General features: G+C 46.2%; 2 protein-coding genes and 1 long non-coding RNA gene across 3 annotated transcripts; all 3 read right to left on the bottom strand.

Annotated features, from left to right (window-relative positions):
• Window positions 1-930: 930 nt before the first annotated feature.
• septin3 (septin 3) lies at window positions 931-8,877 on the bottom strand. The gene is made up of 10 exons (XM_060047325.1): window positions 8,661-8,877; window positions 7,134-7,538; window positions 6,537-6,665; window positions 5,426-5,507; window positions 5,182-5,319; window positions 3,915-4,032; window positions 3,544-3,639; window positions 2,768-2,864; window positions 2,608-2,659; window positions 931-2,171 (listed from the first exon to the last, which is right to left on the bottom strand). Exons 2-10 carry the CDS (start codon window positions 7,534-7,536, stop codon window positions 2,042-2,044), a joined length of 1,245 nt encoding a protein of 414 aa, XP_059903308.1. The 5' UTR covers window positions 7,537-7,538; window positions 8,661-8,877; the 3' UTR covers window positions 931-2,041.
• Window positions 8,657-11,231, bottom strand: LOC132453731 (uncharacterized). Its single transcript, XM_060046676.1, has 2 exons — window positions 9,565-11,231; window positions 8,657-8,667 (listed from the first exon to the last, which is right to left on the bottom strand). The coding sequence occupies exons 1-2, from the start codon at window positions 10,874-10,876 to the stop codon at window positions 8,657-8,659; spliced, it is 1,323 nt and encodes a 440-aa protein (XP_059902659.1). The 5' UTR covers window positions 10,877-11,231.
• A 936-nt stretch (window positions 11,232-12,167) lies between these two features.
• Window positions 12,168-13,823, bottom strand: LOC132454130 (uncharacterized). The gene is made up of 2 exons (XR_009524879.1): window positions 13,495-13,823; window positions 12,168-13,154 (listed from the first exon to the last, which is right to left on the bottom strand). It is a non-coding gene; the product is annotated as an uncharacterized LOC132454130 (long non-coding RNA).
• Between the last annotated feature and the right edge of the window lie 640 nt (window positions 13,824-14,463).

Raw genomic sequence — 14,463 nt, 5'->3', positions numbered from 1 at the left:
CCATAGATCCAAGAGAAAAATGTGAATGTGCCTTTATTAAATGAAAAATAACTTAAATGAAATAATAAATAATGCATGAAAGTTTAAATAATTATAACACTGAAAAATGTATTTGTGGATCTCACAATTGTATGGATATTAAAGGGACACATTATGAAGAACAGCTAGAAAATCTACGTGTGAGAATCGACTACAGCGCTGCTGCGCGGTAGTTCGGACATTTAATGTGCACATATATCACATATATGGAAAGCGTTGATATGTTGGTCACGTCGGCTGGCTGTTGACCCAGACCAAATGGAGTACCCGGCTACACCACCACAAGCATGCACACTGAGAAACGGTAGCGAGAAGGAGTGATTTTGTTTTTGGTCATACATTTTGTAATATTTTCTAAATATGGGATTTGAAAGCCAATGACCACACTCAAAGCACAGAGCAAACTCATTTTGTCTATATATACGCAAAACTAGTCAAAGCCACACCCACATATTATAGTAAAAAATATTCTGCGGGTTCACTATCCCTTACATTTCAAAAGATAAATAAACCTTGAACTGCCCTTAGAATAGATATGCATGTTAGTTAATCTATTTGTTCTTTTACGAAATAAGTGCATCACAAAACATTATTGATTTTTTTCTAAAGCAAATGATAAAGCCATGAAAACAATTAATATAATGGTTCGTTTGAAATGATGACATTAAGCAGGGCACGCAAATCGGATATTTGCTCTTTATACTAAATATGGACCTTCCTGGAAATACATATCTCCCTGCAGGCCTAATGTGGTAGCCCGCAGAGATATAAAAACAATGATATTTTTTCAGGATCCAAGGAGTTATTGTAAACCATAAACACCCAGAATGATCCATAAGCAAAAGAGCAAAAGAGGAGATAAATAAGAAGAAAAGCAGAAAGTGACTCCAATTCGGGTTGTCACAGACGTTTTTACAGAATACTGCCATCTGGTGGCCAACATAATGAAGTGGAAATAGCATTGGCACAAACTATTGGACCATATATCTGGTTCAGAGGGGCAAACCTGAATATTTCTGGAGATGTAGATGATCATTGGATTTGATGTAAGAAAAAATCCATTGAAAAATGGCTAGGGTAATGAATACAGATGAATATAAGGCCTGCATTACAGTAAAATTCATGATTCATTCAGGAATTCATACCTCATCATATTGACTTCTACTACTGATCTACTTTTTCGATTTTCAATGCGTGCAAATAAACCAAAATATTGTCATATTATCAACGTTGTGATCTAAGGACAGAAATATATTATTTTTTTTAAGACGTCATTATGTCCATATAACCCACTTTAAAAAATGTACCTGAAAATGTACAGAAAAATATTGTTTTTTACCACTGCCTTTCAGTTTTGCGGGGGTTAAATGCACCACCAGTCAGTAGGTGAGTAACTGAGAAAGACACACTTGTGAACACTCACAAGTGCGCTGAGTATCTTATTAGTAACCAGAACAAACGATCACAATAGCCTGAATTCAGACACATGTCTGCCCGACAACACTAAAGCAGACTTAATGGCACATGTACGCATTCACCGAATATGAATAATAATGGCAATTGTACTACACTCTAAACATAGACTGCCTTGGCAGTGAATGGAGGAAGAGGACATGGCACAGGTAACGGATGGCGGTGTTGACTATAAAGGGTTCTGGGAGGGCGTGCGCTCTCATCCAAACCCGCTGCGAATGGCTTCTGCCGAGCCCTGGGGCAAGGGGATCACGTAGAACGAGGGGGGGGGGGGGGGGGGGGGGGACCAGACATGAAATAAATGGGCATTACCACACGTAATGCCCCACACTCATCATGATTGCGGAGGAGGCGGGGCTGACGTCATGTCACGATGTATACCGTGCATCTACATCTCCCACTGATAGATACATCTATACAGCGTTGTCTACGTGGACATATCTATACATAGGAAGCCGTCGTCGCACTGCTCTCCTCCCGATCCCCTCCGTCTCCCCGCCCTCTCGTCCCTGATTGGCTGAGCCACCGATCACAGGTTGCTCTCCTGGGTGTCGTTGGCGGCGACGGGGTGCAGCCCCCCGTTGCCGTGGAGCCTCTTGGCGCGGTAGGCCTCGTAGTGGATGTTGTGTGTGACCTCCTTCAGGTCCTGGAGGTGAGACCTGAGGGCGAGCGAGCACAGGAGACACGGTCAGCGAGGCACAACGGGGCGTGTGTTGTTTCTCTACCGGTGTTGAGCGTTGAAGGGGACATGTTATACCACCAGGTGTGTGTGTGTGATTAGCCGTTACAAGCCGTTTGGAAAATCGGCCTCTTCTGACATCACAAGTGGGCGTGTCCACTGAGATGTGTGCTGGACAGACCAGGTAGACGACCAGGCTACCCAGTGGACTGTATCAAGCGTTGCTCCCCTCTCCGTCATACATCTAGGTGGACACGCCCACTTGTGATGTCAGGAGAGGCCGATTTTCAAAACGGCTTGTAATGGCTAATCACACTCACACCTGGTGGTATAATATGTCACCTTTAAGGATAGCTGGAAATCTATCATCATCCTCATCATCGTCAGGATCATCACCATCATGTTAATAACAATACCTGATCAGGAAATCTCTCAGCTGGGCGAACTCACAGTGGTTGGGGTTTTCCACTGAAAACGAGAGGAAGCAGAGCTTAGCGACACTTGACTCCATGAGTGTGCGCAGACGTTGAAGTCGGGAGCATGAGAGCGATTCGTGTGGTGAAGAGTTCCACCCACCTTCCACCACCCCCCAAGCGGTCTTCCGTCCCAGAACCCGCTTCCCGTTGACCTGGTACTCCTTATCGCTGCCCACGACCGCTAAGGGAATCGCCTCCTGCGGGGGAGACGAGATACAACAAGGCCTTCGTCAGACAGGATGGCATCAGACTTTGTAGGTTTTTAAGGACATTATACATCGATTTCACTATTGACATTAAAGATGCCGTACCATGCTTTTTCACAGTTAATAATTGCATTAGGGGGTACTACGCTGTACTAGAACAGGGTCAGATGCCTGGATGTTAGAAAGAAAATGTCCCGAGTGGCCCAGTCTGTTGCGCTTTGCGCGTGCGTCGGCAAATTCACACCCCGAAAAGTTGTAACCATTGAGGTCAGCCGGGAGGCGTGACTTCTGCCCTCCAGCACCTCCCACTGCACAGCCTGGTGTCACGCTATCACCGTGTGAGTAAAGCTTTATCGCAAACATGTGTTTCACACACTTATTGAGGGGCGTTCTCGGTGGCCACCAATACTTCCCTGATGGCTAATCCCACTCACACCTGGGGTATGATAGGTCCCCTTTTAACACGTATACATGCATCATATAATACTCTAAAGCAAAGGGAGAAGTCGCAAAAGCATGATCACCCTTTTAAAACTTTTATAACCAAGCGGCCATACTCCAAGGTCAGCTGTTTGCAAATGAGCCAGCAGAGGGAGACCACGAGCAAGTAAGGCTAATGAGCTAAACAAGAAAAGGAAGGCAATCAGAAATAGCCTCTTAAAAGTCTCACCCGTATCTTGTCGTTGTCACTCTTGTCTTCCATGTCCTCGTCAAATTCCTTCTGGGGATAGTACTCCACGCCCCCCATCTCCAGCTCCTTCCTCACCTAGAGGACGCAACACGCCACGCGAGTCACAAGGCTCTTTAATGGACAACTTACGATAATCAAACCATCTAACGCTCACACTTTCACTATTAACAAGAGAATAGCTAGCGTTAATCGCGACTGAAAGTAAGAGTTGAATGAGGTGTCTCCTGAGTTATATTACATGGCATGTACACATTGCGTTCATGTCTGCATCTAGATTGTTTTGGTTTGAGTTTGGTTGAACTCAATAACATGGGTGGGACGACTCTAAACAAGGGAAGGGGCTTCCTCACCCTCTGCTTGAAGTCCAGCCTCTCCTCAACGGTCATGGTGTCAGCCTTGGCGATGATGGGGATGATGTTCACCGAGTGGCTCAGGTGCTTCATGAACTCAAGGTCCAGCTGCCGCAGGCTACAGCCAGGGCGAGGGAGGGAGAGGGAAGGAGTGAGTGAGTGAGGGAGTGAGTGAGTGAGTGAGTGAGTGAGTGAGTGAGTGAGTGAGTGAGAGAGTGAGAGAGAGAGTGAGAGTGAGAGTGTGAGTGTGAGTGTGAGTGTGAGTGTGAGTGTGAGTGTGAGTGTGAGAGAGAGAGAGAGAGAGAGAGAGAGAGAGGAACGAAACAAGGCACAAATAAAGGAAAGCTATTCCTGGTTCGAGCTGTGAAATTGCACCCAGGGAGGTAGTGGAGGATTTCTACTGAGCTCCCCTTCACTAATTACGATTTCCCAGGGAGCCACTAACGGTGTAATCTTTTTGAATGTCAACAGTATTCGCCAAACTATCTCTGATGTTAAAGATGTTAATATAACAAAAATTACGACAAAAATAAACTCCCACACTCCAATTTTGCCTGTGAAGCATGGCATTTTGGTTCCCAACGCTGGAAGGATTGAAAAGGCAATGGTAGAAAATACTAGGGCTTTTTGCTTTGTTCTAGATAAAGGGATGTTGTAATATCTCTTTGTGGATTGTCATTTGGTTTTCTCTCCACATTCAATGTACGGCACTCCCTCTGGAGCAGACGTAGTTGTGAGCTGTGAGGTATTTTTAGTTTTCACAGGTGCCAGGATGTTGAGAGCCGACCTTAACTTAGAGTTGAAGTGTTTACTTTTTGCCTGACATTTGAAGGATGAAAAGAAAGAAAGAAGCTTCCATTCCCTTTCCTCTCTCCCCCTCACATATCGAGATGGAAAAGCTTTCATTTGGAGGAAGGAATTGAGCTAAGAGAGCGGCTCCATCTGAACCAAACCATTTTCTCAGTCAAAGAAATTTCGTTCACTGATAAGATCATTCACAACAAAATTCCTATCAGCAATCGCCCGGATGTTTTTTTAAACTATGATCACGCACGTCCGTAAACACAACATAGACCTTATAAAGATTAAATGATCCTTTCCAATATACAACGCACCCGTCCCATCATGTATACACTATGTTCACGCAGCTGTCTGGGCTGGTTCATGTTGATGTGAGTGTGTGTGTGTGTGTGTGTGTGTCTGTATGCGATGCCGCTTGGGCCCTGAACCACAGCGAGGAAGCATGATGACGGGGCGGTCCACTCACGAGTGCCCCGTGGGGGAGATGAAGTAGAGGCAGCAATGGACCCGGGTGTCTGGGATCCGCTTCTTCCTGGTGATGTTCACCTCCTCCTTCAGGAACTTCTCGTACTGCTCGTTAATGTACTTTCCTATTGGCTCCCAGCTGGCGGGCAGGGGGGGGGGGGGGGGGGTTAACACACAGCTACCACACTCAGTGGAGTTTGAATGTGGAGGTAGGGAGAATCAATTAGATGTTTAGAGCAACCCACCAGTTGTCGTTGTTGATCTGATCCCCGAAGCCAGGGGTGTCCACAACGGTCAGCTTCATCTTGACCCCGCCCTCTTCGATGACTGCAGAAAATCAAATCAGATTTTTTAACATTGTTTATTTATTCATCACTGAATTTCTGCTTTAAAATGCATGCTACGCGCAAGGAGATATGTTCACGATGTGACTACACCCTCTCCACAAACAAACAATCAAACCTGAGTCTGCAATGATTAAACACCATAAAATAGCTCAGACTCGCCCGTCGATATCAGCAAGAACATAGTGACTGAAGAAGTAGAACGTCTATAATGAGGTTTTTGATCCATGGTGATATTCATTAATTGGCTATTTCGGTGAATCGTGTCTTAGAAAAATTCCTACTTGTCTTCTCTCACTTTTATGGGGGTCAATCACTCTTGTTAACCTCGATAAATGACTATAAAATATGAAACGTAATCTGTCTGTAGGCTCCAGTTCAGTCCAATAGCAGCCTTTACAGGGGCCTTGGTATCCTGCTCACAGGCGTTCTCCGCACGGGGATTTACATCTCAGATGTTATCTCCAGGTAAGAGGGGCGGGAGCAGAGGAACCAGAGATGCTGACAACCGTTGTCAAAACCACCTGTGGATGTGGTGTTCACTACGATAATCGAGCTCCACACGAGCTGGGGCTAGGATGTGGTCTAGATTCAGTCTCTAGAGGAAATCAAGTCACACGCTCAGCTTATACGTCACCAGTCACCCACAAACATTAAGCAAGTCACATGCAAACGATCTCTCTCGATCAAGTGGAGGACCTTTACCAAACATTATTACACACATCATTATAACGTGACATGCTGCAACATCCAAAGCAATGCAAGCCGTGGTCGCCTCGTCTCCGCCTATTCCCAGAGACTGTAAAGATGGATTGGTCTAAATCTGAAGCGTCCGCTGAGCGACCCCTACGTGTGACCCGGCAGAGTTTTATTCATCATTTTAATCTCGATACAATCTAGATTCTAGATACTTCCTTCCTTGAGTGCAAGGGGCCGCAGAGGGCCGTCTGCGCGGGCCCGGGACGGTTTGGGGGTCGGGTTGTGGGGAGGGGTCGGGGACAGGTCTACTCACAGTGGGACACGGCCTTGATCTCCACGGTCTTGGGGATCTTCTCGTCGCGGGCCCAGCCGGCGCTGCGCCTGCTCACCTGGGACTTGAAGAGCGTGTTCAGCAGGGTGGACTTCCCCAGCCCGCTGTGACCTGGGGGCACACGCACCGACGGGTGGGTGCTAAGACTTCCACAAAGGTTGCATTCTTCTGATTCATTCGAAGCGTATAGGGTCCTCCTTTAGCATGACTACGACTGTATCTGAATCGATTTGTAGCGAGTGATACGATAAAACACGGCCTTTGAATTCTAGATGTACATGACTCTACATAATTAATAAATGCATAATTATTGGGTGAACGATTTTGAGGTATCATTGGTAGAAAGTATCTACCATAACTCTCATCACACGTTTTAAATCACACATGTGCTCTTGCAGATGAAGGATCACAAGAAAAAGGGAAAAAGATCCCTCTGTCAGATGTCCACTGAAGTCCTGCTGAAGTATTTGAATCACGTGTCGGCGTGACGTTTTCTCGGATTGGGGGATGACTCGCTCCTTTACGGAGGCTTTGAGGCTAGCCTCTGAGACTGGGCCAGGTCCTGCCTCGGCCACTCACCTACGACCATGATGTTGAAGTCAAAGCCCGTCTTCATCGTCTTCTTCCTCATCTGCTCGATGATGGTGTCGATGCCGATGTAGCCCAGCAGGGTCCCGCCGCCGGCGGACCCCTGGGGGCCGGCGCCCTGGGGCAGAGCCCCAACACCACCGTGACCACTGACGCTGTTCCCCACCCCATGGTTGGCCCCCACGTGGCTGTGGGTGTGGCTGGGCGCGTGGCTGACCCCGTGGCTGCCGATCATGACCGGGATGGCGCTGGGGGGCGGGGGGCCGGAGCCGCCGGTCCCCGCGCCCAGGCCCTGGGGGGGGAAGGGGTTGGAGGGAGACGGCGCCCCCACGTGGGGGGGCTTGGCCGGTACGACCGGCTTTGGCCGTACCTCAGGGGGGACGATGTCGGACATGTCTGCGGAGAGGAGGGGGACAGGAGAGAATGATATATGAAAGGACGAATCCATGAAACATGTTTGGACACTTTAGCCCAGCAGGCAGAGAAACACATTCTATGACCAGTGTTAAGCAACGACAGAATGGTGTTGTAACGTCTGCAGTGGGTGGGATTAGCCTAGGTAACAACAACCCATAGTTCAATAACAAAATACTATAATTATACTAACTATAATTATAATTTTTTTCATTACTGCATGGCACATTTTAGAACTTGTTGTATCCCCCTTGGAACTGAGCTTCCTTTATCTTAATGAGACCAGAATTACATTAAAAGGTCGAAACGCTATTCTTGGATGGTTAAACGTGCCAACATTATATCACTGGGTCCCTGTCAAACGGTTTTTGGAAAAAGTAAAAAGACTTTCTCAAAAAGAAAGTGTCTATAGAGAATAGACTACTAATCATTTAATGCCTGGCATGCACTCACACATTCACACAGGGATGGCACAATTGTGGGTGGGTAATGTGTGAGAAGGCAGATGGTTATAACATGAGGGATGTGGAGCCATAATGTGATCAACCTTAATTCCCTAGGGTGCATTTACAGAGCATCACATAGTTCAATGAACCAGACTGGATCATTAAGGTGCTCCCTCGATGTGTATTTTGACTCAGAGCAGTGGCACACTCAAACATATCGGCGACATAGTAACGTTTGTAGAAATACTATATCAAATGTTTCACTCAAAAAATCGCGATTTTCTATTTCCGATCTCAGTAACTCGTTCTCCTCTGTTGAACGCTCGCGGTCCGCTGGCGACACGATGATGCCCTGCTTTTCTGTCAACCCCCCCAATGGACGGTCGCCAGAGCAGCTATCGTCACTAAATATAGTAGCCTCCATTGAAGAGCAAGGTGGCTATGTATCAGGAGAACACAACTTTCTCTTCGTTCTTCAGTTCCACCTGGGACATCCATCGCAACATTGATCCCATTGTCCATCTCCATCCATGCATGCCTGGTGGCGACATTTAGCTGGTAGCAGCGGCTCCAAGCTAGCCTATATTAGCCCGCTAGCGAGTTGCGCATCCTCATCGGCTCACGCCAGTCGCAGATAACGAAGAGCAAAAGGACTTACCAATGATCTATGGCGAAAAACGCGGCGCAACACTGATAGACAGGGATGCAGGAGGAACGACGACTGACGCCCAACACAGAGATACACAATAATAATCGAGACAATGGTCATGTGATAGGTACGGGCACCTCTCCCCTTCTCCCTTCTGGCAGAGACCCCCCTTTATTCGTTACCAAGGCAACAAGAGGAGAGGGAGTCAAAGATGCAGCGCGCATGCCCAGATTAGTGCCCAGTGTAAAGGCGTTTCATTCTACACATTCGCGCTCGTCTACTTTTGGGAACAGTTTGTTTCCGGCGTTATGACCAACACTCACTTTAATTGAGAACCGTGGCTAATAAAAACGTATTTCTAATTAATTATATTTACGTTGCATTTTTCAAGACATCAAAAGTGCTTAAACTAGTCAGTATGTTTATTTGTGTGTGTGATGGATATTACTTATTTTCTACTTCCAGTGGATGAAATAAAAACAAATAAACACCACAATTCGTTTCTGTCAATAAAAATGACAAAAAATTACCAATTTTTTATTTTATTTTATCTCTACTCACATGCTATGGCACTGTTGTTGCTCTACTACACATCTGTAGGTACATTTTCGGCCTGACCTCTGTGTTTTTGTGCATGTGACGCACAGCTTTCGCTGGATTAGTCTCTACCACAGTGTACCACTAAGAGTTCACCTGCCTCTGGTCTGTGTGCTGCTGATAAGGTTTCCCCTCCCCGCTCGGCCACCACACTCATCTGTTTACCTTCCTGTATTTCCTGTATGTATCGCTCTCTTGCAGAACCTTTGGGGGAAATACATTGAATGGACCACTAGAAAAGGGAATGTCTGCTGCTGGACTACCAGAGCAACTGGCCGGCATTCTGTGTACTCACCCATTGACACATAGACTGTACCCGGGCTATACATGGTGACGTAATACGGCTCCTCTGGCTCCTCTGTGATAGGTGCTCTGCTCGGCCGGGCGGCGGCGGCCTGTGTGTGTGCCACGGGGCCCTCCGCTGCCGTGTGTGTGCCGGGCCCCTGGGGTTGTGATGGCATTCTGCAGAGCTCGTTTGAGCCGGTGCCAGCTCTGGTTCTATTGAAGGGGTCACCCTCTGTGGACGATAGCCAGCTTGCAACGCACTTTTCGGAGGAATACGCTGGAAGCTGTGTGGGTGCTCCGTGATCATGTGGTCTTACACGTTTGACTTGATGGGGTTCCAGGTAACTAGGGGTTGTTCTTTGGTTGTTTGCACACTGCGCCAGGGACTTTGTGAGATCCAACTTATTGAATTGATATAGTAGCTGTGGGTCGATAGGGTGTGTTGAGTTGTATTGAGGAGCCACAGGTCTTGATCTTGTTAAAGGCCGACTTTGGGACTCCTCTTGGGTTTGGTTTAGCACCAGGTACGGTTGTTCCTTCGATCCACTTAATTCACTTTGTTTAGAGTCCCATCCTCGAGGGTCCTGTTCCAGGGAACTTTCCCCTCGCTTTGTAATCCGTGCATCTGTTGGTTCATTTTGTATAACAGACCAAAGCCCATGTCTCCTTAAGGCTGACAAATCTCCAGACATGCTTCCAGTGAATTCAGTGAATTCAGATTTGGAAGCCATACATTTGACAGGACATTCTTCCACCTGTGACTTCTTACTTTTAGAGTCGGTTGTGAAATTATTCCACGTTTCAGGAACACTTTTGGTCAATGTACACGTTGTGTTCTCTAGATAGTTTTCATACTTCTTTTTGAGTCTGAGGTTTGATGAACTGTGGGGTCCAATATTCAGTGGATCACATTCTTTCCCAACATCGTCTTCAGAGTCTGATTGAGTGTATTTCCTTTCTCCCGTTTGAAGGTCTGTTTTATCAACATTTTCCTTCGTAATTTCTGGTTTCTCAAGAAAAAATAATCCATTATCCTTTTCTTTGGTGAAACCTATTTTGCATTGCAATGGCCAAAAGTTATTTGGTGTCATATCACAGACAGTGTGATGACCAGACTCCTTGTTGAAGGCCTTCCTGGATGCTCCCCTACCACCTTCCAATCGAGTAAAGTTCACCAGCGTGTCTTGGTCCAGAACGCCTTGTGTTGTTCCCACTGGGGACCATCGTTTGGTAGGCACTGGCAGGTCTCTGGTGTTAGAGTTCACAATGGATTGAACTCTCCTTTTCTCTGCTACAACCGGGGTCGTCTTGCGTTTTGCTCCATAGCTCCCCGGCAGCATCATTTTACACAGCAGGGTTGGAGAGAGATTAGGTCGGATTATAGGGACGGACAGAGTTGGAGATTTGCTTGGTTTTGGTCCGGTCACAGTGGGTGAAGGAGAAGAATGGCTCTGTGGGTCTGGGGCGGTAAGCCAGCTGTTTGGCTTCGGCCTCACGGCGGGGGCAGTAGAAGGAGGATTAGGTTTCGAGGCAGGAGAAAGAACACAGATGCCGGGCTTTTGAGAAACTGCTGGAGAGGTGTGTGATTTGGACCTTGTCCTGGGAAGAGTCGAAGCTCTATTCTCAATGTTCTTACGTTCGTCCAAATATGTCTTCTGAGAATTCTTTATTGAAACAGAGATGGATTCTTTTGTGGAACGGATCAGCTCAAAACATCTGGAACTTTTTGAGGGAAAAGAGAAAAAAACGAGTTTGGTTTTGTTCATCAATACGTGAAAAATACGTTACGTTTAAAATGTGGCTGAAAATGGAGAGAGCAGAGTATACCTGTCATGAGTTGAAGAAAACGGTCTTAGATTGTGTCTTTCTGACACAAGTCCAGCATCCTGAAAAGAGGGGAGTTGGATGGCTTGCTTTTTGATGAGCGGAGAGGAGAGAGGAAAGGGAAGGGGTGAGTGTTTCTTAGGGGGTTCAGTGGCTGAAGGCGTTAGGGAGGGCTGCGGCGTGAGATGGTTAACGTCACTCATGTTGATTTTTTATGTAGCGAGGAGAGGGGGAGGACCTTTCAATTTAGTAATCTGTTTATTGATTTAAGAAAAAAAAAAAGAAAGAGATTAAAAGCAAGAAACTCAGCAAACGCTGTGCACAATCATCATTCAAGCCACATTTCAACATGTTAATACACGTAATAGATCACACCAAAAACAGAATAGGGCTTAGATAACTTTTTTTAAACAATTTAGGTTTGAGGTAATAAAAAAAAGAATCAATGTAACTAAATGTCATTGATAAAATAGTTGGGGGAGAACTCTGACCTGGGATGTTGTGTTGCAGCTGTCTCGCTCTACGTTGGACTGGCAGGGCCTGTCAGGAAGACAAGGAGACCACCACAAGCAGTGGGAGTTCCTGGCCATGGAGCGGCATTCCTCCCATTCCTCCTGCTCTGAAGCTGCTCTGTCAGACTCACCCATCCCACCTCGTCCATCGTGTCTCTCCACCACCCCCTTCAATCAGTTGTCCCTGTCCATCTTGTTAGTGTGCTGTTGTTGTTGTTTTCTTCTTCTCAGATAAAGTGTTTCATTCAGACGTGGAAAGAAAAGCAGCAGACGAATAAGCAGAACTGAGAGCAAGATGGTTGTGTTTGCACTTTATTTTCAAATGAACATGGGAAACGTCTGGGTGTAGTGGGCTGCAGGAGGGAATTGTAACATGTGTTTTTGTCTGAAATTGTATTGCTCCAGGTTTGAAAATACTTTTACATTCTTTTTTATTTTAATTTTGGCACTCTTATCACACTATTATTGATCATTTATGTTTGGTATTAAAACACTATTATTGATAAATGATCATGTTTTGTATTGAACCACTATTGTTGATAAACAATCTTATGTATTGAATCTCTATTATTGATAAACAAGGTTTTGCATTGAAATAATATTGTTGATAAACAATGATGTTTTGTATTGAACCCTATTATAGATAAATTAAACTCTTATTGCAACAGTAACAATACAACCTGAGGCTTCCTCTTATCATTGTCCACAAAGTCCTTTCCCTGTCTCATCGCCAGCATGAGATGGTTTTATTAAGGGATTGTCAAGTTACAAAATGAATGCAAAATTTGGCACAAATATAACAATTTACATAATGTATATTTGTATCACAAATCCTCCTCCCTTGGCCGTTGGTTAATTTGCCTTTCCTTAAAGGCCATTGGCCCCTTTTTCATTATCTCAACGATCAAAGGTCTATAAACTCGAGGTGAAAGAAAGGGTGTAATTTGGCGTGATACGTTTCGTGTACACAGTCTTTGATTCTGTCCCTCTCGTTAAAGTGCTGGCTCGCACTCTGCAAGTGTCCTTGCAGCACTTCTGTAGTACAGATGGCTTTCCTCCACGCCTCCTCCTCTCCCCGGTCATATCAGGGCATTCGTGTCCTCGTCTGTGCAGTTCACGCTGGCCACCAGTGGATGGTGCCGGACCTTCTTGTTGCTCCACTTGTGGGCATCTTGCAGTCCAGGCTCTAGGCAGTAGAGGCAGGCGCCAAAGCCTGCCAGCACCAGCACCGACACCAGCAGGTAGACGGGGACAAACCAGTCCAAGAACAACCAAGACATACTGGCTGTGAAGGAGAACGGTGAACGAGGGCAGATGAAAGGACATGATGGAGCAGACAAAGCAGGTGGTCAGTCAATGCTACGTCAAGTCGACCTTTATGCTACATTGCATCCATCATGGTTATGGAATTAAACATTGGACTTACATTAGAATACCCACATTAGCTGCCTAATGAATATGGACGGGTTAATGTGCATTCAGAGTATCCTTCATTAGGTGGACTGTTGTTGTCGTGTGTACATTCGGTTAGTTGTGCTAATAATAGCCCATCAGCACAGCACAACATCATTGCCTGTAGCCTGCAAATCTGTCTCTAAAGCTGCCAAGTGAGCACAGCTGCATACCTGTAGGTGCAGCCAGATGAGTCGTGCGGCGATGAAAATTGGGGTCGTTTGATTGTTTTAAAAAAACGATGAATGGACGGTTTAGGGGTTCAATCAAGGGGATCCTGCGACGGGCTCTGCGGGAACAGGATCACAGGTGAATCGTGGGGCTCCGGGAGGCGAGAGGAGCAGCAGCTGCATGCAGGATTCTCGTCCCCGCTCTTGGCAATGACGTTAGAAGGAGGGGTTGGAGTTGCTATGACAACGGTCCTGCTGTTACAGGAGAGGACTGGGCAGTGGGAGGGGAACTTATGTAACTATGAAATATGATTTTTTTTTTTAAGGAGGAGAACGAGGAGGAGATGGTGAGTGCGGGGAGTCGGCGGCGCGGAAAGCAGACCCCCCGTTGGATTCAAGGCCGTCTTGACACTCCATTTAACACCAAGGCCATCACACAGTTTATGTGACACGGGTTTATGCACAGGGAGCAGCAAGTTCCCCCATATCAGATCATCTCACTGCTACTTCAGCAGCGTTTTAAGGAGTCCAGTTTTGATTATTTCACAGCTTCTAGGACCATGGCTGAATAGGCTGTCACCGTTTTTTTGACACGTGCCCCAAGAATCGTGTAAGGTCAACACACTAACAGCGAATTCGAAGTAGGAGAAAGTAACGTTTTATTTGAAACAATGCTCGAACAGCCCTTGACTTGGATCAGCAAGACAAACCAAGGGTTCCAGATTGATGTCACAGGTTCAATTTCACATCATTTTGTCAAACATCACAGGCACGTTAACCTCAGGCCTAAAATTATATTATAGCAGGACCTCTAGGGGGAGAGTGCACAATGCCCCAAGTGTCGTGCGTCCCCTCGTGATTCTCCGTGAAGGGATAGGAAGACTCAATGGAACAGTGTGTAAATAAAGGGTGTTCTTCTCAACACGCAATCCTTAAAACACGTAAATCTTAATGGAGCTTGTTATTTATTAA

The sequence above is a fragment of the Gadus macrocephalus genome, chromosome 3, assembly GCF_031168955.1.
Source record: "Gadus macrocephalus chromosome 3, ASM3116895v1".
NCBI lineage: Eukaryota > Metazoa > Chordata > Actinopteri > Gadiformes > Gadidae > Gadus > Gadus macrocephalus.
This window is presented reverse-complemented; position numbering and strand designations above follow the sequence as displayed.